At 51.8% G+C, this 26762-nt stretch overlaps 11 protein-coding genes across 11 annotated transcripts; 7 read left to right on the plus strand and 4 right to left on the minus strand.

Annotated features, from left to right (window-relative positions):
- Positions 1–91: 91 nt before the first annotated feature.
- Positions 92–1579, minus strand: BO87DRAFT_368899 (uncharacterized protein; the record flags this gene model as incomplete). The annotated part of the gene is made up of 4 exons (XM_025621952.1): positions 1304–1579; positions 1054–1241; positions 688–986; positions 92–607 (listed from the first exon to the last, which is right to left on the minus strand). Exons 1-4 carry the CDS (start codon positions 1435–1437, stop codon positions 92–94), a joined length of 1137 nt encoding a protein of 378 aa, XP_025474964.1. The 5' UTR covers positions 1438–1579.
- A 148-nt stretch (positions 1580–1727) lies between these two features.
- BO87DRAFT_410479 (uncharacterized protein) lies at positions 1728–3055 on the plus strand. The gene is made up of 3 exons (XM_025626331.1): positions 1728–2071; positions 2142–2361; positions 2460–3055. The coding sequence occupies exons 1-3, from the start codon at positions 1850–1852 to the stop codon at positions 2879–2881; spliced, it is 864 nt and encodes a 287-aa protein (XP_025474965.1). The 5' UTR covers positions 1728–1849; the 3' UTR covers positions 2882–3055.
- On the minus strand, positions 2986–4096 carry BO87DRAFT_410480 (40S ribosomal protein uS4; the record flags this gene model as incomplete). The annotated part of the gene is made up of 6 exons (XM_025626332.1): positions 2986–3328; positions 3388–3621; positions 3706–3804; positions 3883–3901; positions 3977–4014; positions 4081–4096. Coding segments are annotated over 6 exons (584 nt in total), but the record flags the coding sequence as incomplete, so codon positions are not given.
- A 269-nt stretch (positions 4097–4365) lies between these two features.
- Positions 4366–5325, plus strand: BO87DRAFT_344622 (60S ribosomal protein eL21; the record flags this gene model as incomplete). Its single annotated transcript, XM_025620829.1, has 4 exons — positions 4366–4401; positions 4478–4545; positions 4615–4662; positions 4781–5325. The coding sequence occupies 4 exons, from the start codon at positions 4366–4368 to the stop codon at positions 5103–5105; spliced, it is 477 nt and encodes a 158-aa protein (XP_025474967.1). The 3' UTR covers positions 5106–5325.
- A 2076-nt stretch (positions 5326–7401) lies between these two features.
- On the plus strand, positions 7402–11724 carry BO87DRAFT_180175 (uncharacterized protein). The gene is made up of 3 exons (XM_025618398.1): positions 7402–8120; positions 8172–8342; positions 8402–11724. The coding sequence occupies exons 1-3, from the start codon at positions 7535–7537 to the stop codon at positions 11698–11700; spliced, it is 4056 nt and encodes a 1351-aa protein (XP_025474968.1). The 5' UTR covers positions 7402–7534; the 3' UTR covers positions 11701–11724.
- A 947-nt stretch (positions 11725–12671) lies between these two features.
- On the minus strand, positions 12672–18159 carry cef1 (putative cell division control protein (Cdc5)). Its single transcript, XM_025626333.1, has 10 exons — positions 17997–18159; positions 17908–17941; positions 17495–17835; positions 15478–17434; positions 14788–14879; positions 14674–14701; positions 14492–14556; positions 14404–14438; positions 13190–14346; positions 12672–13117 (listed from the first exon to the last, which is right to left on the minus strand). The coding sequence occupies exons 1-10, from the start codon at positions 18020–18022 to the stop codon at positions 12959–12961; spliced, it is 3894 nt and encodes a 1297-aa protein (XP_025474969.1). The 5' UTR covers positions 18023–18159; the 3' UTR covers positions 12672–12958.
- Positions 18160–18329: 170 nt separating this feature from the next.
- BO87DRAFT_344631 (Nop53-domain-containing protein) lies at positions 18330–21289 on the plus strand. The gene is made up of 5 exons (XM_025620830.1): positions 18330–18525; positions 18594–19532; positions 19587–19799; positions 20227–20526; positions 20594–21289. The coding sequence occupies exons 1-5, from the start codon at positions 18392–18394 to the stop codon at positions 21198–21200; spliced, it is 2193 nt and encodes a 730-aa protein (XP_025474970.1). The 5' UTR covers positions 18330–18391; the 3' UTR covers positions 21201–21289.
- A 181-nt stretch (positions 21290–21470) lies between these two features.
- On the plus strand, positions 21471–22606 carry BO87DRAFT_344636 (ribonuclease H2 subunit C). Its single transcript, XM_025620831.1, has 4 exons — positions 21471–21723; positions 21780–21857; positions 21914–22125; positions 22174–22606. The coding sequence occupies exons 1-4, from the start codon at positions 21579–21581 to the stop codon at positions 22213–22215; spliced, it is 477 nt and encodes a 158-aa protein (XP_025474971.1). The 5' UTR covers positions 21471–21578; the 3' UTR covers positions 22216–22606.
- A 117-nt stretch (positions 22607–22723) lies between these two features.
- On the plus strand, positions 22724–23933 carry BO87DRAFT_368928 (putative mRNA decapping hydrolase). Its single transcript, XM_025621953.1, has 3 exons — positions 22724–22823; positions 22924–23586; positions 23653–23933. The coding sequence occupies exons 1-3, from the start codon at positions 22748–22750 to the stop codon at positions 23895–23897; spliced, it is 984 nt and encodes a 327-aa protein (XP_025474972.1). The 5' UTR covers positions 22724–22747; the 3' UTR covers positions 23898–23933.
- Positions 23934–24118: 185 nt separating this feature from the next.
- On the plus strand, positions 24119–25052 carry BO87DRAFT_410488 (ubiquitin carboxyl-terminal hydrolase; the record flags this gene model as incomplete). Its single annotated transcript, XM_025626334.1, has 2 exons — positions 24119–24283; positions 24346–25052. Exons 1-2 carry the CDS (start codon positions 24232–24234, stop codon positions 25050–25052), a joined length of 759 nt encoding a protein of 252 aa, XP_025474973.1. The 5' UTR covers positions 24119–24231.
- Positions 25053–25138: 86 nt separating this feature from the next.
- On the minus strand, positions 25139–26738 carry BO87DRAFT_368934 (MT-A70 family). The gene has a single exon (XM_025621954.1). The coding sequence runs from the start codon at positions 26619–26621 to the stop codon at positions 25170–25172; it is 1452 nt and encodes a 483-aa protein (XP_025474974.1). The 5' UTR covers positions 26622–26738; the 3' UTR covers positions 25139–25169.
- Between the last annotated feature and the right edge of the window lie 24 nt (positions 26739–26762).

Genomic DNA, 26762 nt, shown 5'->3' on the forward strand with positions numbered 1-26762 from the left:
GATATCATTGTAAGAAAGTAATCTATATAACGCCAGGGAGCTGTGATTCACAATATGATAGATATGTAAAGACCCCCAAGATCAACTGATATCACCAGGAAGCTTTAACGTCAATATGCCCATCCTGATCAACAAACTTGCCCCGATCCCACTCTCGCCCCTCACCCTTCTTAGACCACTTCACATCCTTTAGCCTGCCTTCTGAGTCATCCCCTGGCGTGGAGGTAGTGTTGCTCTTCCAACGGTCCACAAATTCGTTACTGAAGCCAGCTTCCCGCAACCTCTCTTCGCCCCTCTGCTTCCATTTTGCCCGATCACGCAACGCCTCCAGAGAAAGTTCCCAGTCGTCATCTCCAGTCATTAGACCAGCGACAGGACGGCGGGTAGGCCTGCTACCTGCCTGCCCATCATCATCCTCCAAATGTACATCCGTAGTGGGGTCGTAGTCAGGGGCAAAGTGTGCATCGATGTTGCTCATGTTGGGTTTGTAGGCACCGCGACCGCGGGAACGAATGGGCGCTGAATACCCATGATCGTTATCTTTCGCCGGTAGGGGTCCGACAAGGTCTTCAAGAGGATCCGACTCATCATCCAAAGGCGTTTCCTCCTTGAATTGTGCATGAGTAAACGTTTGTTCTTTACTTGTCGATGTACTATTTCTTCTAGACAGTTCCTTATCACGAGAACTGCGGTGACCCCTGCGCTCGCTATCTCTAGTCCTGCGCCTGTCAGATGTTCCTGGGGACCGCGAACGTGATCGTGACGACTCATGGCGGTTGCGATATCGTCGGCGATGGCTGCGAGAATCAACATCCCGGCCGTGTTCCGGGGATCGACTCCCTGAACGAGAATCAGATCGGTGGCGACGACTCCTTCTCGAGGATCTATGCCGGTCGTCATCGGTATGTTGAGGGTCACGCCTCCGTCGGCTCCTATGCGATTGACCTCTCTCCTCCGATGCAGAGCGACTCCTATGTTTCCTTCGACTAGAGCCATATTTGTCCTCACGATCCCGTCTTCTATCGCGTCGCGACTCTCGATCGGTTGACGTACGCCGACTGCGACGTTGGTCGCGATTCGTATCGTTCGCTGAAGAGGATGACGCCTGGTTCCGCAACTGTCGCATTCGCTCCCTGGCCTCCCGTTCTTCTTTCCGTTTCAATGCTGTATTGTGATTGTCCGTCTCTCGGATTATATGTCGGAGGAATCGTGTGTTCGGTTTAGGAGCGGCGCCTGTAGGCCTGCAGCAATAAATTGTCAGCTCAATGATCGTCGTAAAGTATTCGCCAGAGAAAGTATATACCTTTTGGGCATGTATGCTTCCAATCCATGTGCCGAGTATTTCAGGGAGCTATCCCGTGCCTCTCGCGCGAGCACCTGTGCAACGTAGGCATCGTCGCTGGGGTCGCCGATTGCTTTTCCGGTGTTGGGAGGCATGCTGTCGGACCGTGGGACTGGAGCAAAGGTGGGAGAATAGAAGTAGGGAAGTTAAAATATATATATCATATTAATATATAACGCCCATCCGGTAATTGTATCATCCAATCCGAAAGTGAATATATAGAGAGAAAGGAAAGCGCGGCCAAGTCTACAAATGTGGGAGGCAAGAGCCATACATGCGGCGATATTGACGCTGCTGACCGGTGACTTCACCGCCCGGCTGATAAAGTGGTGGGTCCGATGAATCTGTTTACCTCCGCAATGTTTCTGCCGACGCGCGATAATGAATGGTTTTTGCCTTCACCCCTCATCCCATTGATTCGAAGACGCGATAGATCCACCCTTACACTGCCATTGCTATTGACTATATTGGGTTATTGAGGGATTTTACAGATTTATTAAGGATACAATGGCCAGTTTAACACCCGCAGAAGCACGAAAGCAACTGCAGCAACTAGCAGACGACAATGGCGACTTGAAAACACAATTGAACATCCTCCGCATCAGCGAGCCGATCTTCTCCCCTGACTCTGATACCAGGCGCTCATCACCATCTAAACGTAGGTCGGATGTATCTACCTTTGAAACACCGACACCTGCTTCCTTGGAAGCGGACTTAACACACTATAAAGTATGAACAAATTTTCCCGAAGTGGGGTCGCTCTATAAGACCACCTATTCGTGCTGACAATACGGGAAAGGAATTGTTCTCGAAGTTACGCTTTTCCTACGTTGAGCAAGTTACGAAGGAGAAATTTCTGCGTGCGATTGTGGGCGATCCGCCCCTGGTGGTCGGTCACAATGAAAATGTTGAGATGGAAGCGCAGTTGGCGGAAGTAAAGGCGGACCTCAAGGCTCGCAAAGAAGAAGTCCGAACTATGGTGGAGGAGATGGAGAAGCTGGGTAGGGATCTGGCGAATCGTGAGTACTCTCTTGTCTTCTGTACAGTAATGACTTATGTCCGTGGAGCTTCGCTTCGTGACCAAGGACTGTCCTAACGATGGAAAATCCTTAAACAGGTTACAAGAATGTCCAGCTACAAATGACCCAACTCTCAACGCTTCCAGAGTCGATTGAAAACCTCGAATCCACTGTTGCCGAGCTACGTGCAAAACAAGGGTCAGACGCAAACGGCCCAGAATCGCAAAACCTCCCCCTCCCTGCAACGCTGAGTCTCCTGTCTGAGCGGGAGGCGGAGCTTGCGGCTCTTGATCGACAACTTGCTGCGGTGCAGAATACCCTGCCCCGCAAGACACGAGAGGCCGAGGCGGTGGAGCGTGAATTGGGTGTTCTAGAACGGCGGAAGACAGAAGCGATCGCACAGGCCCAAGAGGTTAAGAGAAAGAAGGAGGAAGGCGAAAGTGACGGGCTGGTGGAGACGGGAAGATGGTACCGGAGCGCGCAAGAAACTCTCAAAAACCTTCTAGGTGTTACATTATGAGGGCACTAGGCGTAGGCATGATTTGACGATACTGGGTCTGGGGACATGGCGTTTGCAGTGGATAAGCCATACATGATTACTTCGGGGTTCAGTGCTCAGGGATTACTACGACTAGGGAACCAAATGGTATGGGAATCGAGCCGTAGGCTACTAGTTCATTAATGGAATCGCATGATCGTACAACGTTATACGCTATGCTGCAGCCATAACGGAGCCCCGTGATTTTATTTTGGCTAACGAAACCCGTCCGTACTCCAATTTTTAATCCTTTACTCCTCGTCCTCCTCAGCCTCGTCGTCACCACCACCGGCAGCAGCGGCAGCCTTCTTGCGCTGGACACGGCCAGGGCGGCCACCACCGTAGGGGGAGGTAAGGGCGAAGTCGATGTGCTTCTGGGAGTCCAGGCGGACCATGTAGGAGGGGACGTTGACGATCTGCTTGCCGACACTATTTTGAGGGTTAGTAACTTGGCGTCGTTGTGCGAGGGAGTTATCGGTTGCGCATACCGGATGTGACGCTGCTTGATCAGGACACGGGCGTGGTGGATGGACTTGGCAAGACCGAGCTTGTAGACGCAAGTCTGAAGACGACGCTCCAAGAAGTCCTCAACGCGGAGGGCCAGGACGTAATCGAGCTTCATGCGAGACTCATCGAGGACACCGATGCGGACCAGACGGCGAATCAAAGCGTTACCTTCGAAAAGACGCTTGGGGTCCTTCTCGTCGAGGGTGAGAAGCTCACTGTTCCAACAGTCAGCCATTGTTCCATCACTTTCTCTCGGCCATTCTCATAGTCGATGATCATGCGAAGTGGGGTGCGCATACCGAGCAGCACGACGAATCTTGGACAGGGTGAGCTGGACACGCCACACCTCACGCTTGTTGCGCAGGCCGTACTCGCCGACAATCTTCAGTTCCGAGTCACTAGCGATGACAGTTAGGCATGGGAACACACGACTTAAACAGAAGCACGCTTCTGATCAGTGGCCGGAGAGTACTAACAGACGGGCCGACTCGAAAGCTATATCAACATGTTAGTATAAATTCCATGTCGCAAAGTTATCGAATTTTTGCAAAGACTGATAAGGCTACTTACGACGACGGGGGACCTTGTAGGTCTTGGAGTAAACGCGGCTATTGAGAAAATTGCCATTAGAATGATGCGATACAGGTGTAGCTGATCGCTGGTCGTATACTCACGGGACGGGGGCCATGACTGCTGATTTCGGCTTGTCGCGAGGTTGTCGTACACACCAAACTTCACGAAAATCGCGGAAGATCTGAAGTTGAAGATGCGTTTTGGAGAAGGGAACTAAGCGAGCGAAGGTGGAGCCGGAAGCGGACTAGCGCAAGGGCTAGCCCTCGGCGGCGGAGAACGGCCGCACTAAGCACCCGAGAAGTCTACACCATCGCGAAGGGCGGCATAGCGAGGCATTTCTTCGACGTCGACAAGTTCTCAACACCAGCACCACCAACACCGCCGACATGGGTCACTCGCACGGTTTGAGAGCCGGTACTCGGGTATGTCGATTTTACCCAGGAAATTTTGCAGCACCATTTCGCTGGCCCGAAACGCGACCGCTGACGAACTTTTCAGTATGCCTTCAGCCGTAACTTCAAGGAGAACGGCCAGATTCGCCTGTCGACCTACCTGAAGACCTACCGGTACGCCGAAAATTCTCGCCGATTTGGATAATATTTGCGTGAAGGAGCAGGATCTGATATTTTTCTTAGGGTTGGCGACATTGTCGATATCAAGGTCAACGGTGCCGTTCAGAAGGGGTCAGTACAAATTCCGCCCGGTTGAGATTTATGGGGATTCCGACATGAAGGGTTTTGCGTGTTGGGATGCTCGAAAACATTGAACGAATAATTGGTTTGCTGAGACATTTGGAAATAGTATGCCCTACAAGGTCTACAACGGTAAGACCGGTGTCGTCTACAACGTGACCAAGTCCTCCGTCGGTGTCCTCCTCTACAAGGTCGTCCGCAACCGCTACCTCGAGAAGCGCATCAACGTCCGCATCGAGCACGTCAAGCACTCCCGCTCCCGTGAGGACTTCATCAAGCGTGTCAAGGAGAACGCCCAGAAGAAGCGCCAGGCTAAGGAGCAGGGTGTCCACCTCCACCTGAAGCGTCAGCCCCTCATGCCCCGTGAGGCTCACCTCGTCGAGGGTACCGCTGCCGAGACCATCACCCCCATCCCCTACGACACCCACATCTAAACGAATCAAAAACGGTCGATGCGGTTGTTTGGTGTTTCTGGGTTTTTCAAACTTAGGGTGGGCCTTTGCAATGAGACGAAGCGAAACAGAGGGTTCCCAGATGTTCTATCACATCTAAATCCTGTGCATAGATTCCCCGGAATGAAAGAAAAAACAAAATTTCCATTTCCCTGTTCGAAAAATGATATCCATGCGTTTTGCCAAATACCGAAAAATCCGCGAATATGGCTTCTACGACACAACACTAGACTTGATAAACCCAGCACCTTCTCTCAACCTTTGAAACCCGCCACTCGATCCTTTCAACCTTACCACACGGTATCTACGGTACGCAACTGTATGCCGGGGACGACGGCAGTGACGTATGAAGTAGTTTTGGCCCTCTTCGAGTTCAGGCCTGGGACGTTAGATGTAGCCTGCCTATTCGAAAGCCGTATCGGACATGTAGACGTAGGGCTGATTTACTATATTTACTGTATCTTTGGATGGTACCCATCTTTGTTCGATTCCCCGCTGTGGATATAGTATTCAAGTGCTATTCTCAGCCTCCGCCCGATGAAGGCTGTCCCCCATCGCTCTTCACTTGTTATATGTAGATTAGTTCTCCATCCCCAGTGATTTACCCTTATCGGGTTATCGGTGACGTGCAGGCCAGATTCAATGTCTATACTAGATCCTACCTTGCGCCTTAAATCTATCATACTAGTGATACATCGTCGACTGCTACTAGGATGGCGAGTGAAATATATACGTTTAGTAACTTGAAGTTACTTGTTCGAGTCTATGAATCCTCCCCTACTCCTTCTAACGGGTCTCCTATTCCACAGAGAAATGTTCCCTTGGCAAGGCTACCATTGCACTACTAGATCAGACGTCGCTAACGGTGAAGTGCTCAAAACCAATTCAACCCAGCTTGCTAAGATCGACTGTCGCTTTCATCAGGCGAACAGCTATAACCATTCGTGATTGTGTGCTTTCATGAACGATGTGCCCAGAAAATCCCCGGAAGTTGTTAGCCACAGCATACGCAGTGGCAAATTGTATTAGGTATTCAAGACGCTATGCTTTGTGCCCGGATTCCAGGTTTCGACATGTGCTAGTCGATTTGCCATCAGGCAGCGCTGACGGATTAAGCAGAGACCATCAGTTAGCACCGTGAGTTACTTAGTCGGACAACATGATTCCAAACATACTAGCAACCCTAGCGGCGCATGGGCAAGCCTGTTCGCGTGCAAATGGGCCAGGTAAGGCCAAAGTCTGATCACCTGTCTCGGAGTCATAGCGCACATGGGCAACAGATTTGTTGGGAGTCAGAGGCGCCCGCTTTAGTGACCCGGCTAAGACACAGACGAGTATATGTGGAAAGGATGTAGCATCTCCAATAAGAAGACCTGTTTGTAGATGCTGACTATTTAGTTCAAAGGACACGATATTAGTCAGGTCCGGATCGATCAATGTATTCCGTAGGGTTCCTATAAATGATTAGTAGGATAGGCCGCAATTTGGGTAGTCCGCAGTAGCCTGTGGTGCCTGCATTGTTAGTGCCCCTTTGACCATGTCGATGCTACCATAGTCACCAGATCCGGTGGTGAAGTTAAGCCAGGAAGACTTAACAGTCAATTTGTACACCATGAAACTTTTTGCCAGCTTCCTTCTTGGAGCTGGTCGAAAACAGTAGCATTTTCCTTGCTGAGGCAGGAAGCTAGTACCCCGGGAATGCGGTCCGGTGCCGTTTCGGCAGGTCGATACACCTGTCAATGGAGGGTCTCCGAAACAGTAGAAAGTAATTTTCAGTAAGAGTGAATAACAGCACCAGTGAATAGGAAAGGAGTTAATGGGGACCCCTAAAAATAAGTTGGTCCTTTTTTTCCTTCCCCCTTCTCCAGGGGGGTGTGGGCAAGGTTGAATCGGCCCAGGAGCAAAGCACAGCAGCAGTTCGGTTCGCGAAGAGAGTAAGTAAATCCAGCGCGGCTCCAGCCACAGGGTTTGCGGGAGGCCAGCGCGCTAACCGAAAGCAGCCCGCCTTAGTGCCTCAACCTGAACCGTCAAGTCATCGTCCATGACTGCAGCCATCACCCGATCACCATCCCGAGAAGCACCACCTCCTTCGTCACGAACCTCCCTTTCGGGACTCTCTCTCTGGGCAGCGGCCTTCTACCATAATACTGCCAGCCTTCTCACGCCCCCGCCCTTCTGCCTCGACATTCACTTGGTTACCAGCCTCCTAACACTGGTCCCCTCTCCGCCGTCCACCTGGTCGTTCGGAGCTTTTACGGCTCAAGTAGTTGAGCTTACAGTTCAACCGTGGCGATTCTTGATACCTGACCATAGGTATATTCTCAGCCCGTCCCTTCTCATGCATTCATAAGTTCAGGATTACAGTCGCCACTTGTTTCCGTGTTTACAGTTTCAGAACATTTGTCTAACAGATGTCGCAACCTGTTGGCCTCACAGACTCAAGAATTGTTATGGCAGAGCAGAGCAGCCACGATGTGGTAGACCAAACCCTGTCGGGCGGCGATCCTTCGCCTTCCGACGTTCCTGCGAGCACCACCGACAAGAGATCTGCTGGAGGGGACGCGGGGGAGTTTAAAGACACCGCTACAACAACACAACCGGAGACGAACGCGAGTGACAAACAGGGTGAACAAGGAACGGGAACTACCGAAAAGTCAGAGCGAGAAAACAAAACAAAAGATACCGATCAGACGCCGAGCGTGAGTGATGCCGACAACGACCTCGCAACATACCTACTGAACCCGACGCAGAATACCCCAAAGTCTGGTCCTTTGCCGGTCGCCGCACGGGCGCTCGAGATGAATGGAGTAACGTCTGGGTCAGATGCTGGGGAGGACACAGCGTCTCAGGGAGGTTCAGAGTCCGATGCCAGTCGAACAGAGGGCAGGCTCCGTGCCGGCTCGAAGAAGCCAACCTCCTTCAAGCCGGTTACATTTGCCAAGTTTTCTGTTCCCAAGGCGCCGGGAACTCCCCCGATAACAAAGGCTTCTGAGAAAGGTATTTTACATTCACGTGTAATACAGAGGAATTAAGTCTGATTCACTACAGCCCCTATGACTTCCACTACCCCCCTGGGGACGCCGCCGCCAACCTCCCGTCCTCGCTTGGTCGTCAAGACTACTAGCAGCCTACGCGACTCGTTATCGAAAATGGGAACAGGTGCAGCCAAACCCGGTGGAGTTGGACCGGATCCGAACCAAGTTTGGAATAGGAATCGGCGTAAGACTACAAACCTTCCACTTAACTGAGATGTGCTTCTGACCATCTTGTCCTTGCAGCCGTCCAGCAAACGCCTCCCAAGCACTTGACCGACGAAGAGTTGAAACAACAGTACGGCATCCATATGACCTCAAGGATACAGGAAGACGGCGGGGGAAGCGAAGCGAAATGGGCAGACATAGATGACGACGAGGATGATTGGGCTCCTGAGACGATTGAGTGGACTGATGGCACGAAAACCAACCTCACCAACCAAGAGCCTGCGCCATCCGCTCCAGTACCCGGCCAAGACACGGTGGCAGATGATTTCAAAAGGGAGTTTCCTCCAGTTGAGCAAGCAGCAGCAAGCATCAAGGAAGCGCCAAAGTTCATACCGAAACCTACGACGTCTATTGGGCCAAATCCCACGGTGCTTCGACTCGGAGCAAATGCAGAAAGACAAGCAAAGAATGCCGGTCTTGCTGCAAAGGGACTGAATGACAAATCTCCTCTACTATCCACAAGTCCGGCCCCTCCGCCCGTCAAGTCGCCTTGGGCACCTCTGCCACCGGTTGAAAAAATCTCACCTGTTATTCCTCCAATCCAGGTTCAACCGCCGATGCGGGCTCCTGCTCGGGAACCTTACCCGACTGACGGTTCCGGTGGTCCCTTTCCTCCGAAGGAAATTGCTGCAGACGATTTCAACCGATCTTGGAAGGAGATGCAGTCTGGGACCCGGGAGCTCTACAATTCTCGATCTGGTCGCTATGAGCCTGCTCCTGACACGAGGAAGGGGCCTTGGCGCGCTGAACAGAGTTACCGTACCCCTGCCCTGTTGCAGAGGCCTGCCCAAGGTGAACAAAGTGGACCAGCAGAGCCCTCAGCCGCTTTCCAGACACACCGATCGAGTGGTCAAGATGGTATGCACTGGACACGGCGTCGGACATCGTCTAATGTGAGCGGGGGAAGTGGCAGCTTTGGGCGTCGGATGTCGATTGGTAGACCCGATGTGCCCCAGAAAGTGTTCGAATCTAGGAGGGGATCACAGGTAAACGGAATGATCGAAGCGGCCATCCCTCCTAGAGATATGCCACCTCCCAAGGAAGCTTCCCAACGCGAGATATCGCCTTCCCGACGTGGTCCTGGTCCTTGGCCTTCAAGAGGTGCTGCAAATGTGCAAGACAGAATAGCCAATGTACCGGGCGGGACAGCACAGCCACCCACTGCCCCGACAGTGGAAGAGCAGCCAGCAGTGCTCCAACCGCCTCAGGAAGACCCTGTCGCTATGCAAGAACGCATCATGAAGGAAAAGAGGATGGAAGCTAGGCAGCGGAGAATAGAGCAGGAGGAGCGGGAAGAGGCTGCGAAGCGTGAAAGGATCCGGCAGAAGCTCGAGGCGCTTGGTCCTCCGCCCGAAAAGCCAAAATCAAGGCGTAAGGAGTCCATTGATGCCGGTAAGCCCGAGGCAAGCATCGCGCAGGCTACCGCGCAAGCGGCCCATTCTCCTCCGAAACCTCCAGTACCTGAACCGAGCGGGGAGCCGAAGCAATATGGAATGATGAAGGTCCACCATCCAGACACTGTGAAGAAGCTTGTGGATAGGGAAAGGGGCAATACGGATAAAGCACCACCGGTTGCTACTGCGCGACGCACATCTTCGCCGGCGCGTGAGCCCAAGCAAGAGACTAGCCTGCCGAACGGATCTCAGCAACCTGTTGTTGCTGAAACATCAAGCTCAGATAACTTGCCGGATACCAAGGTCGACGAACAAAGTTCCCAGTGGAGAGGCAATCTTACTACCCCCAACACCTATCTGCCTTGGTCCCCGAATCCAAAATTTGTGGGACCGGCACCTCCTGCCATCTCAAATCCTTGGAAGCCTCTTAGCAATGACAAGACGCTAGGCAACGGTATCTTTGAGCAAAGCCTAGGGGGCTTCCCTGGGAGAGATATCTCCATACGTAGCCATCTAGGTCTTGACCAGCCACCCATGGCCCCGGCGACTCAGCCCTTCTCCGCTCCTTCGCGATCTCCACAGGATGGGGTATCTATCTCTCCGTTACCGTCCCCGGAAGCTAGGCATGTTCCTTATGACAACATTAACCCTATGCTGCGTCCCGGGCCTATTGGACCACCAAGCTTGCAGCACTCGCACCGGCAACAACAGACAGTGGCCTGGAACAATTTCCATGCAGTCGCTGCCAAACGTGAGGCAGAGGAGAACGAGAGGCTTCGTAACGAGTATGATTCGATGCGTGAGGGACCATCTTCTTCACTCCCTGTTACCTTCAACGAAACCTGGAAGCAGGTCCGGACCGGTGACCAGGCTGGACAGAGGCAAGTTGTCGGAATCACTAAGTCAGCAGACAACAACGCGCCTCTGCCGAATCCTCTCCCTGGTTTTGATCCCACTGTCAGCTCTTTGCCTTTCACTGAGACTCCTGCTCGTCCTCTCGGCAGCGTTCCGGTTCGAAGTTCACGATTCTTCCCTCAAGCAACGGAGCATCTGAGGAAGCCGGCGAATGACGAGGGTGATTATTTCCGGAGTATTTCGCCGCCTCCACCTGAAGAGATGTCAAGCCACCCAGTTTATACTGGTGCGTCGAACAGGCCCCTGGTCCATCTTCCTGCGCCGAAACCCATTGTCAAACTTCCTCCTAAAGTCGTAACTCCGCCGCCACCGCCTCCCACCTTTGCCTCGATGGTTGCTGCCCCTCCGCGTCCAGCTACATCCTGGCAGGAGAAAATAAACACTCTCTTTGGCAAGAAGACGATACCCGAAAAGAGAAATGCGCTGGCGGTCACATCAGCGACCAAAGAACCTCTCGATGTTCAGTTGCATATTGCTTCAGTCTCAGTCTCCTTTCCTTGCAACGGCGAGCTTCATGTCGGAGATGGTGAAGTAAGTGCGAAGCAAGTTGAAGAAGCTGAGGAGATTTTCGAGGATCGTGAAGTAGGGTCTCTACCAGTCGTCAGAGTCCCAACCAGAGCGCCTCCAGCGGCATGGCAGGCTGCGCGAGCACCTTCGCAGTCCCGGTTGCGGTCCAAGCACTTGAAGTCGATGCAAATTCTCAGCGTTGAGCCTTTCTTCGTTGGATATAACGATAGGGATTCCGCCGGAAACACAAAGGTTTCGATCCGCTTCCCCGGTGCGGCCCTGGCAAAGACCCTGACCCTCCCTCGAAAGGCAGGGGCAAATAACCCTCGCCCACGCGGCCCTTCAGGCTATAACAAACCTCGAAAGACTACAAAGCCGCGCGAGGGAAACACCTCACAAGCAAAGAAGCCTGCCACGTCCCAAACTAATGGCAGCAGCTCTCCGCGACGTCAGTCCCGGACTGCATCCTGGGGACCCCGTACTCTTAGCGGATCCCAGTGAAGTCAATCGTTCTTTTCCATGCGGAGTGGAGTCTCATGATTCGAGTTTCAGCTGTTAGCCTTGTGTTGGCTTTTGCCGGGTTTCAGAAATTCATTGAGCGTTACATTTCGGTAATGATTAGCTACGCTTGCGAGGGAATCCGATGGATTTGGGTTTGGTTTGAAATTTTTCAGTATTCCTTTAATGTTTCTTCGCTTGCCGTGCCATATTCCCTGCGTGCGCATATTGTCAACGCCTCCCCCTCTTCACAAAGTAACATACGCCATGAGTTGAGCGGGACGATTGCTACCAGATTTTATACAAACTCTCATCACACGCTACTACCATGTTCGATGCTTCCTTCTATCTCTGTCTTCGCGGGGGTTACCCAACCCATGTCACGTCTTTCCGAATCCCCCCACAACATTTCATCTGCTCGTACCCCGTCATCCTTACCTCCTTTCTCGAAACTTGACCTCCCAAATTCCGCACGTACGGTGCTGTATCATGATCAATGCAGTTCACTCACACAACCCTTCCTCCCCTCCTACTCTCTCATCTTACGCAACCCCCTTTATCCATCTTCCTGTCGCTTTCACCTGCTCCGTCGATAGTACATCGTCGTCGTTGAGCCATTTGGATCCCCCTTTCTTTTTTCTATAGCTTGTGGAACCGGAGCCAAGATTCTGGGAAAGGGTAAATGGTACGGGAGCTTTGTGTTAACGTGCAGAACCGTGTATCTAGCATTTGTTCTGAGGTGTGCATTCGAATACTTTAAAGTTATATGTTGTTCTTTAAGGTAGATGTAGCTGTAATTCGTAGGCACTATGATGGCCTGTCTGATCATGGTGTGAACTGCAGCATCAGCTGGAAAGGAATGAAGTGCTATGTCATTCACAATGTTTGCCGGCACTTGTACAGCATTACGCCATCCTGGATACTACCATTTACTGAATTTTGGGCATTCATAGTTATATAAGATAGTAGTAACTGACTAATAAGAATAAATTCCACAACACCAACCCTGCTAACGCTAAATATAACCATCCATCCCATGCTAAACCACAAAACTCCCCCTGCAAGGCACTAAGTAATAGTAATCTAATTTACAAAATATCCATACACCCCAGGAAAGAAAAAGGAACAAGACCTCCAAAATCAGCAACAAGCATACATAAACACATACATTACACCACCGACTCCATATATTAGGGTATCAATCAATCTCCCCCGGCTTCCCCGCTCCCGTCAAATAGCTTTTTGTATCATTTAGGTAACCCTACCAATTCCAGGTACGGGATGAAGCAGTGAAGACGGGCGGTTTCCATTGCAGCCGGGCGGGATCGATCTTGCGAACGCCCTTGATTTTCTCCTTCTCCAGGCGCTTCTTGTGCTCTTCGACGACTTGGTCGGTTAGGACTATGACCCAGTTTCCTTTCTATATTGTAATGATTAGTTAGTAGCTGTATCTTTCAGGGTAACTGATAGTTGGGGGGGGGGGGGAACGTACATGGTAACGGAGCATGTTGAACACAACCAAAGTCTCGTGGACGTCTTTCTCCGTCATGGAAGTCAGCATTGAGAGGTCGTGCTCGCTGACGGATTCCCGGCCGGTTTCTAAGAGCAGTTCCACGAGGGTTTCTCGCCAGTATTGTCGGTAACTGAGGAGACCGAGATCACTGAGAGGCTTTTCGGGCGATCCGAGCTTTCCTTCGCGCTTGCCGAGCTCGTAGCTGAAGGAGATGAGGAGACGGCCGTACCCGCGGCGTTGGTATTGAGGGAGGGTTAAGATACAGGCCAGGTTGTAGCCTTCCGCGGAGTCTTTTTCCTTGGAGAAATAGCCGACGAGATGGCAGCCTGTTTCATCTCGACTGCACATGCAGTAGAAGAGGAAGGGGTCGACGTCGTAGTACAGTGTTTTGTGGTCGAGGAAGAGTTTGCTCAGCAGACAGAGGTTGCGACACCAGGTTCGTTGGCGGCGGCCGTCGACTTCGAAGAATGAAATGTAGTCGTCCCGGTAGATTTCGTTTCCGGGCGGGTGCACGAGGGTGCATTTGGAACGGTGACGCTCGAAGGCACGCTTGTTGTCGAAATATCCCAGACAGAACTCGTCAATGTATACGACGTCTGCGTCGGAGAACGATGCCGGGTATGGTGAGAAGTACCAGGGCTCGATGTCGTATTTGCCCATTTGGAGACGGGTCAAGTTTCGCACGCGGTGAATCTCTGTTGGGTTCTGGGTCATACTACCGCTAGTACGTAGGCGTTCGATTTCTTCTTCGCGCGACATGAGACCTAGTGCTTTCGCTTCTTCTTTTTCATCTTTGGAAAAGCCGACATCGATCATGTCGACATCATCCGAGTCGGGCTTGGGGGTTCCATCTGCGGAGACAGCTTCTGAACCTCCGATGGAGAGGTTCACGGGGGTCTCGTCGCGGTTCTCTTTGCCGCCCGCTTTGGACGGACGCTGGGCTTTGCCAACATTGGTGTTCTTTCCCGTCAGAAGATCAGGCGTTGCTGATACATCCCGGCTTTCGGCTCTAGCACGCTTCTGGGCGTTCTTACTAGGTGCCTTGTTGCCGGGTCCGGTCTTCTTCTTCTCCGGTTTCTCTGGCTGAGGCCATTCGACCTCATGTGACAGGTCTATTCTTCCGGAATCAATCCATTCTAGATGCAAAGTGAGTATGAGTAGCATGGTTGATCAATCAATAAAGCCCGACTTACCATCAAGACGCTTGTTGAAGTCGACATAGTGGACGCTGAGGTTGTCAGTACAAACATCACAACACTTCAAGAGGGACATGAAACATACTAGAAAGAAGGACCATCTTTCCGCTGCTTTATCGAAAGAATTTCCGCTTTTCGTAGTTCTCCATCCTACACAGACAGACCAGTCAGTGATTATTCCGATATAGGAAATCGACCCCCGTATAGAGATGGGTATCATGTGACTTCCACGGCCGCACCGCAAAAGATCACGACGAACAAACTGACCTTCTGCACCATGGCCTTGACACCGATCCTATCGCCATGATTAGTTCATGCGACCGAGGAAACCAGGGCCATAAAGCCCAAGACTTAATTCAAAAAAATATTTCTTCGACTTACCGGATGGTATTGAGGGTGGCGAACCCCTTCTCGACGGGGTCCGGGGTCCCGGTGGCCTCGTCCCTGCCGCCCATATTGAAGAAGGGGTGATACTCAGTGTATCTATAGAGGTTTATTAGATGAAATCGCTATGTGGAGCGGATTGCGCGATGGAAACGCAAAAGGGGATCGTAGGAGGTGATGGAGGATTCTCCGTTGCGATGCACCGGAAGAGACCGCCTTAGATTTTTGCCATCCGCTTTTGGTCATCCATCCATCCCCAGCTGCGCCGGTTACTTGGATGGATCCCTCGGGTTTGTGCTGCTGCAGTGGTAATGGTCTATATCGCCCTATTTACCATGGCACTGCTTGCGAGTTGAGGTGTCTGGATTGTAATCGGCTAAAATACTAATATAAAGTATTAAGGATCTGTTTAAATTGGTTCTTACCATTGAAGAGGAAATGCATACTACTACTATATAGCTTCAGTATATTTATCCGCTAAATAGTACAACCATGTGAGTGCGATCGCAATAGCATCAATACTAGTACTAGCAATGTCGGAGCACGCACCCAGTAACTAAGCCAGCAGAGCACGCCGAAAGTCTCCAGTAGTAGATAGGGAAGTATAAATACATTTCGAGCTGCAGAAATGCAGGTTCAAATTCAAGCTAGGTATCTGTTTTAAACCACTCAATGCCACCCATTAACCATCCCCCCTGTTCCTGCCACGAGCTCATCAAGCTCGTCTTTCCGGGTCCTATACAGGTCTTGAGCTTCCCGCTCTCTGCGCATCACGAATGCCACATCGTCTCTCAATTTCTCAAGTCTCCGTGAGAGAGCGGATTGTTCCGAGATCTGCAGAGTACGGAAGGCATCCAGCTCATCCGTCGTCTTCTCTAGGGCTGTGTGGGCTTCCACTATCTTAGTTCGGAGCATCTTCGCTCGGTTCTGATAGCCTCCGTAATGTAAAGCGAGCTTCTTCTCCAGCTTGTTGCCCCGTTCTGCCGTGGCCAGCAGAGAGTTTTGTACATTGTCAAAAGCTGCAATCATCCGCTGTTCTTGCTGGTATACATCCTCCTCTTCATCGTCAGCGTAGTTAGAAAGCCCTGGTAGCGCGCTGGAATGTTTTGTAGTCCACTGCTCGTCGAAGTTTTCCTGCCACTCCTGCTGCTTTTCGGATGTGGCGGCTTCCGCTGCAATAGCCGCACGGGCTTGCTCCATGAAGCTGTCATCTAATTGCTCCAGCTTGCGAGCTTTGCCCTCCACTTTAGCACCGGGGGTGGGGAATTTGCGGGCGTCGTGCGCAATGAGAAGAGCGGCTTCCTTCGCGACAAGACTGGCGATAGGATCCGTGATGTGAGACACCCGTTCCATCATCGCATCGATATCAAGTACACTCGGCCGAGGTAAGGATCGCTGGTACACCTGTGATTGACGCTTGAACTCGGCCGCTGCGGCGCGCTCTCGAGCCTCTTTCTCCCTTCTATCGCGCTCGGCGGAATCCTCTTCCACGTACTCAGCAGCAGCCGTTGGTTCCGTAGATTCGGAAGGAAGCTCTTCCAGCTCCCATTCCGTTTCTTTGGGCTTTGGCAGGGCTGCCAGCTTGCTGCGGATGCTTTGACGCATGAAATTCTCGTGCATCTTGATGTCTCTGGGGGTACTTCCAATCAGCTGCCCACCTTCTGCCTGGTTCAGAGCGAAGTGATCCCGAGGGGTCCGCAAGGGAGTGGCACCAGCACCAACACCACCTCTCATAGGGGTTGCACCGACGCCATTGGCTTGCCTAAATGGTGTTGCCATCGGGTTGGGCGTAACAATCTGCTGACGACGCGGAGCGATTCCATCAAATCCAGTGGAAGACCCTCCCTCATGCAGAGGAGTGTTCTCGCCTCCCAATAACGATGATTGGGTCTCGGTCAAAGCTCTGATGTTGCGGATTTCGTTCGCGATGTGATCTTCCTCTGGCGGCGCGCGAGGTGTTCTGATGGGAGTTCCACCGACAATGCCAGTATAGTTTCCGACCAGACCACGAGCCCCTTCTTCGTCTCCCGCCATTTTACTGGCTCTATCACCTGCCATACCCATCTTAATGATGTCTTCCATTTCACCTTCGCTGACCTGAGGGGCCGGGAGGACAAGGGATCTTCGCTTGCTGCTTTGCTCCGCCTCGCGGATCTTCTGCATCTGGCCGGCACGAGCAGCAGCGGCGAACGCCGCGGAGTTGCCACTCTTGTCATTCTTCCTCTTCTTCCGCTCCGCCTCGTCATCCTGATCTCCCTTCCGCTTGTTGGCGAGCTGCTGTTTGCGAGGATCGAACATCTCACGTTGCCTCTCATTGCGGGCTTCTTCGTCCATGGTATCGTAAAATCCGGGGGCTGCTGGCTTTTCGAATGGGATGTCGGCGTTATAATCCATTTCACCCTGCTTGCGGGTAACGACCTTGATGTTAATGCCAGCATTTTTCAGTTCACGTCGTTTTTGGAGGACTGCAAGTCGTCGCGATTCTTCCAATTGCCGCTCTCTGGCCTTCCGCTTCGCCTTCTTTCCTTGTGTGTTCGCCAAACGAGCGCGAGCTTCACTCAGCATTTCCTTCTCATCTTCATCGAGGTCAATGGTATCAGGACGAGCGGGCTTAGATTCCGGATCGGGGTCCAATTCGCCGGGTCTAGGTACTGTCAGCATATGAAAAAGAAGCTAGCAAAGCGTTCAATATCAAGAGTCGTACCGTAGCCGTCGCACATCGTCAGCACTGGGAGCTGCTGACTCTGCGCCGGGTCCTTCCAAAGCAAGTTCATCGTTCTCACGCGCTTCCGCTTCATCCAGCAATTTCTGATAGCGTTCCAAGCACTGTGTTGCTGTCCGTCCCACGATAGGTGCGATTGTACGCCACTGTGTTGGCATCAACTTGGCCAAATGCAACAGCTTCTCATCCTCCTCCCTCGACCACTCGACCTTGCGGATGCCGGGATCCAGCCATTCCACCCATCGCGCCTTGCACTGCTTTGGTGTCTTTCGTGCTAGCAAGGAAGAAACACGCGCCCACTGGTTGAGACCATACTTCGAGACCTATTATATGTAGCGTTAGTATCGCCAATCGCAGACCAGTCGGCTTTTGGACAGGAGTCAGCTGTAGCATACCGCCGCGCGAAGCACCTCATCCTCAATGTTCGTCCTAGCTACAGTTAGTGAAATGCAACAAAAAGCATGCATAATAGCTATGCACTTACCAGACACCTCCTTTGACGACAGGCATGGCTGGGCAGTTCTGCAGCCGCTGACAGCGACAGATTGATAAAAAACAAAAAGTAGTATAATACAGCGACGAAGCGCAATCAGAGGCGAAATATATTAACGATTTGGACTGCTTGGTCCAGGCTGACCAGAGTCGATAAGGAACCGACGCGGGTGAAAAGCAAGGTCAAGTCCTGAAGCGGCGTTCGTCACTGGCCCGCGATAGGCGCGCAGAACCTTAGCGCGACAACCGCACTAGCGTCGCCCCGCGCATTCTTAGGTAAGCGGGTCCAGAATTTTGGTTGGAATATTCAAAAATTAGTACTCCGAAAAAAGATCAAATATTTACAAGAGTACTGCACACCGATTAAATTCCGGTGGGGTCTCCGAGATGTCTGAAGCCGTCAGTGCACCAAAGCAGTATAAGCAGCCTTCTCGCAAAGGCAAGAAGGCCTGGCGCAAAAATGTCGATATCGATGAGGTTCAGGAAGGCCTTCGGGTTCTGAAAGAAGAAGAGATCAAAGGGTAAGGATTGATGTCACTTTTCTGCCAACGTCGGTCATAACAAGCTAATTATGGTCGCTTTCTCCTAGTGGTCTTCTTTCTGAGAAGCCGTCCGATGAGCTGTTCGTTATCGACACCAAGGGTTCGTCAGAAATCCGTGAAGCGTACAAGAAGAAGCACAAGCCTTTGAAGTCGGAAGAAATCTTGGCGCAACGCTCCGCTATCCCGGGTCTCGACACACGCAAGCGCACGAACTCCAAGGTTACCGATGGTGTTATCGAGCCGAAAAACAAGCGTCAAAAGAGCGACTGGGTTACGAGGAAAGACTGGTTGCGTTTGAAGCAGGTGGCTAAGGAAGGGAACCCGGTCAACAAGCCCGCTGAAAATGACCTTTACGACCCTTGGGGAGATGCAGAGGATCCCACTCCCTTGGACGATCCTCAGTTCGACTTCCTGGAGAAACCGAAGCCCAAGGTAGAGCCGGTTACCTTGAAGCAGGCTCCGATCTCACTCGCCGCAAATGGCAAGCCGGTTCCTGCGGTCCGCAAGCCTACTGCCGGAATCAGTTACAACCCGACGTTCGAGGACTGGGATCGGCTGCTACAGGAGCAGGGAGAGAAGGCCGTCGAAGCTGAGAAGAAGCGTCTGGAGGAAGAGCGTAAAGAAGAGGAAAGGCAGCGCTTAATCGCCGAAGCCCAAGACGATGATGGTATGGTGAAGTCCGATGATGAGAGCGCGTGGGAAGGATTTGAAAGCGAATATGAGAAGCCGGACTGGCTGAATAAGAAGCGTCCGGAGCGGAAGACAAAGGCACAGAGGAACAAGATAAAGAGACGCAAGGAAGCAGAGAGGCAGGCCAGGTGGGAAGAGCAGATGAAGAAGAAGGAAGAGCAGGCCGCAAAGGCTAAGGAGGCCGCCGAACTTGTGGAGGCACAGGAGCTTGCTCGTGCCGAGGAGTCTGAGGACAGCTCTTCGGAAGAGGGTGATGATACCGTTTTGCGTCGGAAACCGCTTGGTGGAAAGCTATAGTAAGTGATCTACTTGTCTGCGTTTGCTTTGAACCCCGCTAATCCAATCAATAGCGCTCCTGAGAAGCCTCTGGAGGTTGTGTTGCCAGACGAGTTGCAGGATTCTCTGCGTCTGCTCAAGCCCGAGGGCAACCTGCTGGACGACCGATTCCGCACTTTGGTTGTCCAAGGAAAGCTGGAGTCTCGCAAGCCGGTGACGCAGGCAAAGAAGGCAAAGAGAGACGTGACAGTGAAGTGGTCTCACAAGGACTTCAAGGTTCCGGGTCTGTAAATATTTACTCTTTTGGCGTTTGCTTGTGTCGGTTCTTTCAAGATAGATTCCACGTAATATGGCTAGTGCTGGACATAGAAAAGTTTGTATGAGCCTCAACTAAATCCATGAACTTTACGACTATAGCCAAATCTCATTGCTACTTGTATTTATACCCACCAAGACCATATATAGACAATGTAAGATAGTCTGTAGAATACACTTTGCATGTTGACCAGCAATATCTACTTCGCAGCGTTCGAGACTTGCAGGTGGGCCCGTCCGAAAATTTAGCGCGGACCGTTAAGGTTGCTTTTGGAAAGTTGCCGGGCCAGTCTCCGCAACGCCTATCTTTTTTCTCCGGCCCCTCTTGGATTCTCAGATCCCTTCACCATGCAATAGTTGGAGGCTCATCACTGGAATGGACTTGAAAAACCTCTCCAGCAATTGGAAGAAACTCCAGGGGACGCTTAAAAAGGACAGCGTCTCCACCACCAAACGGAAACCCTCAGATCGCGAGACGGAGAATGGTGTGGTAAAAAAGCGGAAAAGAGAAACTGTCGACGGACAACAAAAACCTGAGCGCAAACCGGTCTCGGCCAAGAGAAAAAGAATGTCTACAAACGGTACTGATGGCGGCGAGAATGGCACTGAGCAGCCTACAAAGAAGTCGACATATCGGAGGAATTCTACGGTCACTGTTGCGGAATCAAAGTCGAAGATTAATGAAGGCCGTTCACCTACGTGAGTACACATTTGTTTCCGATTTTGCGAAAGTTCTTACTCTGAATAACTCCTAACTTGATATCAGCGCGGAGCTAGGAAAATATGTTGCGATGGATTGCGAAATGGTGGGCGTTGGCCCCAATCCCGATCACGATTCCGCTCTCGCGCGAGTTAGTATCGTCAACTTCAACGGTGAACAAATATACGACTCCTACGTGAGACCCAAAGAGATGGTTACGGACTGGCGGACGCATGTCAGCGGTATCCTTCCGAAGCATATGGTGGAGGCGCGAACACTCGAACAGGTGCAGAAAGACGTTATCAATATCCTCGATGGGCGAATACTCGTGGGACATGCGGTCAGTAACGACTTGGACGCTCTTCTTCTCAGCCACCCCAAGCGCGACATCAGAGACACCAGCAAACATGCCCCATACAGAAAGATTGCTGGCGGTGGCTCCCCTAGGTTGAAGATGTTGGCTTCGGAGTTCCTTGGGTTGGAAATCCAGGATGGCGCGCATTCCAGTGTGGAAGATGCTAGGGCTACGATGCTCCTGTACCGGCGGGACAAGGACACATTCGAGCGGGAACATCTTAAGAAGTGGCCTGTGCGAGTAGTGGTCGAAAAGAAAGACCAAGACGATGATCAGAAGAAGAAGAAAAAGAAGAAGAAGAAGACCCGCAAGAGGTGATTTGGATGCAATGGCTGGTTCTGTTCGATATACCCCAAGTTCATGAAGTTGAAGGTTATCCATAGAGAAGATTAGTAAATAGAATATAGACAAGCATTATACCAAACTACTGAACCTGTAGAAATGTGTCTCGTAACACTGGTCTATCAACTAAGGACATGCCGCAATCAATGACCCCCCGCCAGTTGGTACTAAAGCGGACCGCGGAATAAACCGCCCTTTTCGCGACTACGCGTCGCGTTTGCTCAATTATCCTTGCCGACATCATTCCGAACATCTATAGTACAATTGTCTACTCAACAGAACGAAATACGCAGATTTTCAAACTCTACATTGCTTAGACCGCATTACACGCAATTCCGCTTGACACACTTCAATATGTTCGCCATCCAACCCGCCCAGAACTCTTCCAACGAGACGTCAACCGATAAATTCACTCCGAACATTCTGCCCTGTCGCATCCACCACGATGGCCCCGTTGACACGCTAGGTCGCTACTGGACGCCTACCACTGATGAGAAAGGTATAGACTCATTGCTTCGCGCCCGGCAATTCTCAACAAATGCTCATAGATCACAGATCAGAACCTGCAGACAGCCTACTTCCGCGGCCGCAAGCTAAGGGGTCGCCGAGTCGCAATCCCTGAAGGCTACGAGGGTGAGACCTACTTCAGGACATCAAATCTTGACAGTCCATTGATCTTATTGATTTAGGTGTCATTGCAACCCCCACAGACCGTACGATGCCTGCTACCCGTACGAGCGCCGACGTCGAGGTCGAGGAAGTCACACCAGAAGAGCCCGTGAAGATCCTTGAGAAGCAAGGCACCTTTGACGAATATGTGGTCTGGGGACATGAGTTTGTGCCTGCGGCAGATGAGACTTTCGTTAAGGGAGTGGAGGAGTGGATTAAGCTGGCTGAAGTGGTAGGTCGATATTCTTATAAGGGTTGTCCTCAGGCTAATGCAGTGTAGATGCATACGACTCCTGACAGTGAAAAGCAATCGTCTACTTGAGGGAAGGCTTACAGTGAACAATCTCATTCAAAACGAAGGCACATATTTGTGTCCGCGGGCTGGATGGGTTCCTTGACTAACCCTGTCAACACATGAGCAAAGCCCCCTACTCGATGCGTCCCTATCGCCATACACGAAGTCACACCACCGACCTACTGCAATCAGCCATATATGGACAAGGACTATGCTAGAGCCGTGACATTAGCGGCAGGCTATAGGTGGAAGGGACGTCCAAGCTCCGAGTCGCTTTATGCAGACTGCGATCTTGCCGGAAGGCTACGATTCAAGGACAGGAAATGGAGCACGAGGCTAGCTGCGCATGAACAGAGATACCCAACGGAAGAAGTTTTGTAACCACAACCATCTAGATAGCTGCTAGAGCCAAGCCAATACCACGATCAATCCGATAGAGAATCCATATAGATAAGCCTGACCGCCCTCAAGATTCTGCCGCCAGAACAAATATCTGGGGTAGGGTCAACGCTTTACAACAACTTCTATAGACACCCTAATTTTCAACAGACCCCTCACAATGTCCACTAACGATGCGAAGGTCTCGCCGGAGGCGCTCATCTCGAAATTCGAGGTGAGCAGACTTCTCAAACAAGGCAAGCAACCCTACCACCAGCCAGCCAGCCCCTCCATCACCCCTCCCTGCACATCCAGACAAGACCATTGCAAGCAACATAACTAACCCAAACCCCAAAGACCAAAGTGGCCGCCGCATCGCTATCCTGGGTACCATCGACAACCAGCAAGGCATCCTAATCGCTGAACGCGCCGCCTTTGCAACCGAAACTCCTGAAGCCCTCCAAGCCTTCCACGCCGCCATCACCGACGTCAACAACCTCGGCGATAATGACATCTACCGTTGGTACCTAGCCTCTTCGCACTCCGCACCAGGAAGCCAACAACCCCCGGACCTCAAGATAAACCTCATCTGGCCCTGCACGGAGTCACACATCAAGAAGTACTCGGAGCAGGTTGTGCGCATGGTCACCGAGACACCGGAGATCTACCGGGACTCTATCCGCCCGTACATGAGTGCAAAGCGTGAGGAAGGACGACTGAACTGGGTATTCAATATTCTTGAGGGTCGCACGGAGCAAGAGGATGTGATTCTTCGGGAGAAGGGACCTGATGGAATTGAGGAGGGAGGTTTCTTGGTGTTGCCGGACTTGAACTGGGATCGGAAGACGATGGGGTCGTTGCATTTGTTGGCACTAGTCATGAGGAGGGATATCTGGTCCTTGAGGGATCTGAAGAAGAAGCATATTCCTTGGCTGAAGTATCTGAGGGAGAGGTTGTTGGAGGAGACGGTTAGGGTGTATCCCCAGTTGGAGACGGATCAGTTGAAGCTTTACGTGCATTGTAAGTTCCATTTCTGGTGCTTTGGGACTTGGGGTATCTGGTTACTAATGTGGTTGTGCTGTATAGATCAACCGACGTATTACCATTTCCATGTGCATGTCGTCAATGTCATGCTCGAGGCGGGTGCAACTCAGGCGACAGGAAAGGCGTTCGGGCTGGAGAACATCGTCTCCCAACTGGAGACACTCGATGGAGACGAAGAGGCTGGAATGGCGGATGTCAGCTTGACTTATTTCCTGGGTGAAGTCAGTGAACTCTGGTCGAATGTATTTGGGCCTTTGAAGCGGGGAGAGAAGCCGCTGCCGAATTGATAAAGTATACTAGACCCTAGAAAGTGATGAGTTACGATGCTACAACAATTACTCCCATTGTAAACTCCATAAAACCAAGCATATACATAGGTAGCGCTGTAAGCAAACCCATACTTCCATTGTTGACGTAGATCTAATCTATGAACTACTTACTATATCGGAGCGGCACTAACTTTCCCTCGATCGACCCCGCAACACCACCAACGACGTCAACCCCTCACGGCGCCGCCATCCATCGCAAACTTTCCTACATTTCTCTCACCCCTCACACAGTCAACATTTCCTCTTCTCAACAACAAACCTCACCACTACACACAATCCACACATCCTCAAAATGACCGACACAGCCGATGCCCCCCAAACCAACAAGGCCTTCGTGCCCCTCGGTACCTCCCCTCCCCCTCAACCACCACACCCACACCCAACCCAGCTAACCCAATATACCCAGAAAACAACCCCGAAGTAATGACCCACCTCGTCCGCCAACTTGGCCTCTCCCCCACCCTAGGCTTCACAGACGTCTGGTCAATCGACAGCCCAGACCTCCTCGCCTTCATCCCCCGCCCGTCCTACGCCCTCCTCCTCGTCTTCCCCGTCTCCGCAGCCTACGAAGCAACCCGACGTAGCGAAGACGCGCCTCTCCCCGAATACACGGGCTCCGGGGCCAACGAACCCGTAATGTGGTTCAAGCAAACGATCCGCAACGCGTGCGGACTCATCGGGCTCCTGCACGCCGTATCGAACGGCACGCCGCGGAAGCACATCACCCCCGGCTCGGACCTAGATAGCCTGCTGAAGGAAGCGGAGGGGTTGGGGCCGATCCAGCGCGCGGATCTGCTGTATGAGAGTAAGGCGTTGGAGAGTGCGCATGCGGATGCGGCGAAACTGGGGGATACGGATGCGCCGGCGGCGGAGGACTCGGTGGATTTGCATTTCGTGGCGTTTGTGAAGGGGGAGGATGGCACGCTTTGGGAGTTGGATGGGCGGAGGAAGGGACCGTTGGTTAGGGGGGTGCTTGGGGAGGAGGAGGATGCGTTGAGTGAGAGGGCGTTGCAGTTGGGGGTTAGGAGGTTTTTGGAGGTGGAGAAGGGGAGTGGGAGTGGAGAGGGGGATTTGAGGTTTAGTCTGGTTAGTTTGGGGGAGGTTTTTGATTGAGGTGGATGTATGTGGTTGTTGTATACCCAGTTACCGTATGGTAGTTGATATTGGGGATGGTTGTTGTATGAGTATATCAAGCTCACATTCACATGTCTTTATCTTCTTCCCTATCAATCAATCAACCCACCATTCCTCAGAATTGAACTTCAGAACATCATCCCCACAAGCCCACCACCCAGCAGTCAGATTGCGTGCAAAGACCTCCAAAGCAGCATACGGCACACAACCCCCTGCCTCACCAGAGTTAAAGAACATCCTCTCAAACAGCTCCTTCAAATTCGGCTTCCGAGAATGCACATCCGGAACAGCAGCAATAACCCTTCTCACAATACCCCCATCCCCATGCCCATCCCCACAAGCACTCTGCACTCTACCAATAACAAGAACCTCATACGGCTTCCTCCACAACCCACCCACATCCACAATCGGCCTCCCATCCATCGTAACCTTGCACCAAACCCACTCCTCACAGACCTCAAGCCCAGCACCCCGAATAGCCTCATAGGCTGTTTTCCGCGCCTTCGCGGAATTAGTGATCCAAATGGCTGCTACGGGGCCCTTAGCAACTGCACTAGTGCCGTCTTCTCTGTTGTCGAAGGCATCATACTGTAGATACCCCCGTAAGACACCACATATACGTTCCGTGAGCAGATCCCATCCTTTATAGAACTGCGTTTGATAATGCCCACTGCGCCGCACGGAGCGGTTCGTCCATGGTGGGTCGAGGAGGATTAGATTGAATTTCTGGTCGTGTGGTAGATCCGGGAGTAATGGGTTTGATGAATTGTGGATAGGTTCAGAGATGGGGATGGTGCAGCGGAGGAAGTAGGATGATGGGGGGATGTGGAAGGAGTGGTAGTAGTAGTTTGTGCTGTCATTATCTGATGCTTCTGTTGTTGATGTTGGTTGACAGCGTATCTTCATCGTAGCTGGCTCGATGGAGGTGTTTTTGACCAGGTTGTTGGAAAGCTCTGAGATGGATGCGAAGGTGTTTTCTCCAGGTGATAGAATTAATGGAGGGTCGTTGCGAGTAGTGAGAGTGTTTGAGTAGATAGAGCCAGACTCTGGATTTAGACATGAACATGAACATGTGGTAGTAGTGCTGCGTTGCCGTTTCCTCTTCTTCCCCATTAATTGGATCTCTTCAACCTGAGCTGGATCTTCTGGACTGCCTGGCGCATCGTTGTTTATGAGACTGCGAGGCAAACACCACTCGAATTTATTTTCAGGTGCTCCTTTGAGCTCCGCGAGCTTCTCAACCACCAGCGGCTCGATGATCTCGGAGTGATATTGCCTCTCGGCAAGCGGGATTCTCTCTAGAACCCTTGCCCGCGCGGCCTCGGTCTTGGGCTCTGTCAAGGTTGGATAAGGTTCTCTCAAGGGGGCGGAAGATAAAAGAACCCTTTCTCCATGGTAGGATCCTCGGGTAGAAGAGGCTGGATGGGGTTGTGATGCCGGCGGCGTCTGTCCTGGAAGCGCTTGTGCCTGCGCGATGGAGCTGGGAATATCGATCACAAAGGCGGTGGCACTGGGGTTTTCATGAATTATTGGAGACTTAATGGCCATGGTCAGACCGGGTCAGACCGAGGGATTACTTGGAATAATGTGTGTTCTGACTTAGGGTGGCATTGTGACGGTTCGAAGGTTGGGAGAGGGAAAATGAAATTGATGGAAGGTGAGTTTTAGTGTTTGTGGTATTGGTCTGTA

The sequence above is a fragment of the Aspergillus neoniger genome (assembly GCF_003184625.1).
Source record: "Aspergillus neoniger CBS 115656 unplaced genomic scaffold BO87scaffold_48, whole genome shotgun sequence".
In the NCBI taxonomy this organism is placed as follows: Eukaryota; Fungi; Ascomycota; class Eurotiomycetes; order Eurotiales; family Aspergillaceae; genus Aspergillus; species Aspergillus neoniger.

What these genes read in the sequence shown, in the direction of transcription:
- BO87DRAFT_410479 (XM_025626331.1), top strand. Translation starts at nt 1,850, where the DNA reads ATGGCCAGTTTAACACCCGCAGAAGCACGAAAGCAACTGCAGCAACTA. An exon ending in CGGACTTAACACACTATAAA is followed by an intron (nt 2,072 to 2,141) that starts GTATGAACAAAT and finishes AATACGGGAAAG; the next exon opens with GAATTGTTCTCGAAGTTACG. An exon ending in GGGTAGGGATCTGGCGAATC is followed by an intron (nt 2,362 to 2,459) that starts GTGAGTACTCTC and finishes ATCCTTAAACAG; the next exon opens with GTTACAAGAATGTCCAGCTA.
- BO87DRAFT_368934 (XM_025621954.1), bottom strand. Translation starts at nt 26,621, where the DNA reads ATGGCCATTAAGTCTCCAATAATTCATGAAAACCCCAGTGCCACCGCC.
- BO87DRAFT_344636 (XM_025620831.1), top strand. Translation starts at nt 21,579, where the DNA reads ATGTTCGCCATCCAACCCGCCCAGAACTCTTCCAACGAGACGTCAACC. An exon ending in GCCTACCACTGATGAGAAAG is followed by an intron (nt 21,724 to 21,779) that starts GTATAGACTCAT and finishes CATAGATCACAG; the next exon opens with ATCAGAACCTGCAGACAGCC. An exon ending in GGATTAAGCTGGCTGAAGTG is followed by an intron (nt 22,126 to 22,173) that starts GTAGGTCGATAT and finishes AATGCAGTGTAG; the next exon opens with ATGCATACGACTCCTGACAG.
- BO87DRAFT_368928 (XM_025621953.1), top strand. Translation starts at nt 22,748, where the DNA reads ATGTCCACTAACGATGCGAAGGTCTCGCCGGAGGCGCTCATCTCGAAA. An exon ending in GAGCAGACTTCTCAAACAAG is followed by an intron (nt 22,824 to 22,923) that starts GCAAGCAACCCT and finishes CAAACCCCAAAG; the next exon opens with ACCAAAGTGGCCGCCGCATC. An exon ending in GTTGAAGCTTTACGTGCATT is followed by an intron (nt 23,587 to 23,652) that starts GTAAGTTCCATT and finishes TGTGCTGTATAG; the next exon opens with ATCAACCGACGTATTACCAT.
- BO87DRAFT_180175 (XM_025618398.1), top strand. Translation starts at nt 7,535, where the DNA reads ATGTCGCAACCTGTTGGCCTCACAGACTCAAGAATTGTTATGGCAGAG. An exon ending in AACAAAGGCTTCTGAGAAAG is followed by an intron (nt 8,121 to 8,171) that starts GTATTTTACATT and finishes GATTCACTACAG; the next exon opens with CCCCTATGACTTCCACTACC. An exon ending in AGTTTGGAATAGGAATCGGC is followed by an intron (nt 8,343 to 8,401) that starts GTAAGACTACAA and finishes TTGTCCTTGCAG; the next exon opens with CCGTCCAGCAAACGCCTCCC.
- BO87DRAFT_344631 (XM_025620830.1), top strand. Translation starts at nt 18,392, where the DNA reads ATGTCTGAAGCCGTCAGTGCACCAAAGCAGTATAAGCAGCCTTCTCGC. An exon ending in CCGCTTGGTGGAAAGCTATA is followed by an intron (nt 19,533 to 19,586) that starts GTAAGTGATCTA and finishes TCCAATCAATAG; the next exon opens with CGCTCCTGAGAAGCCTCTGG. An exon ending in AATGAAGGCCGTTCACCTAC is followed by an intron (nt 20,527 to 20,593) that starts GTGAGTACACAT and finishes ACTTGATATCAG; the next exon opens with CGCGGAGCTAGGAAAATATG.
- cef1 (XM_025626333.1), bottom strand. Translation starts at nt 18,022, where the DNA reads ATGCCTGTCGTCAAAGGAGGTGTCTG. An exon ending in ATGAGGTGCTTCGCGCGGCG is followed by an intron (nt 17,836 to 17,907) that starts GTATGCTACAGC and finishes TACATATAATAG; the next exon opens with GTCTCGAAGTATGGTCTCAA. An exon ending in AAAGATGGTCCTTCTTTCTA is followed by an intron (nt 14,439 to 14,491) that starts GTATGTTTCATG and finishes TGACAACCTCAG; the next exon opens with CGTCCACTATGTCGACTTCA.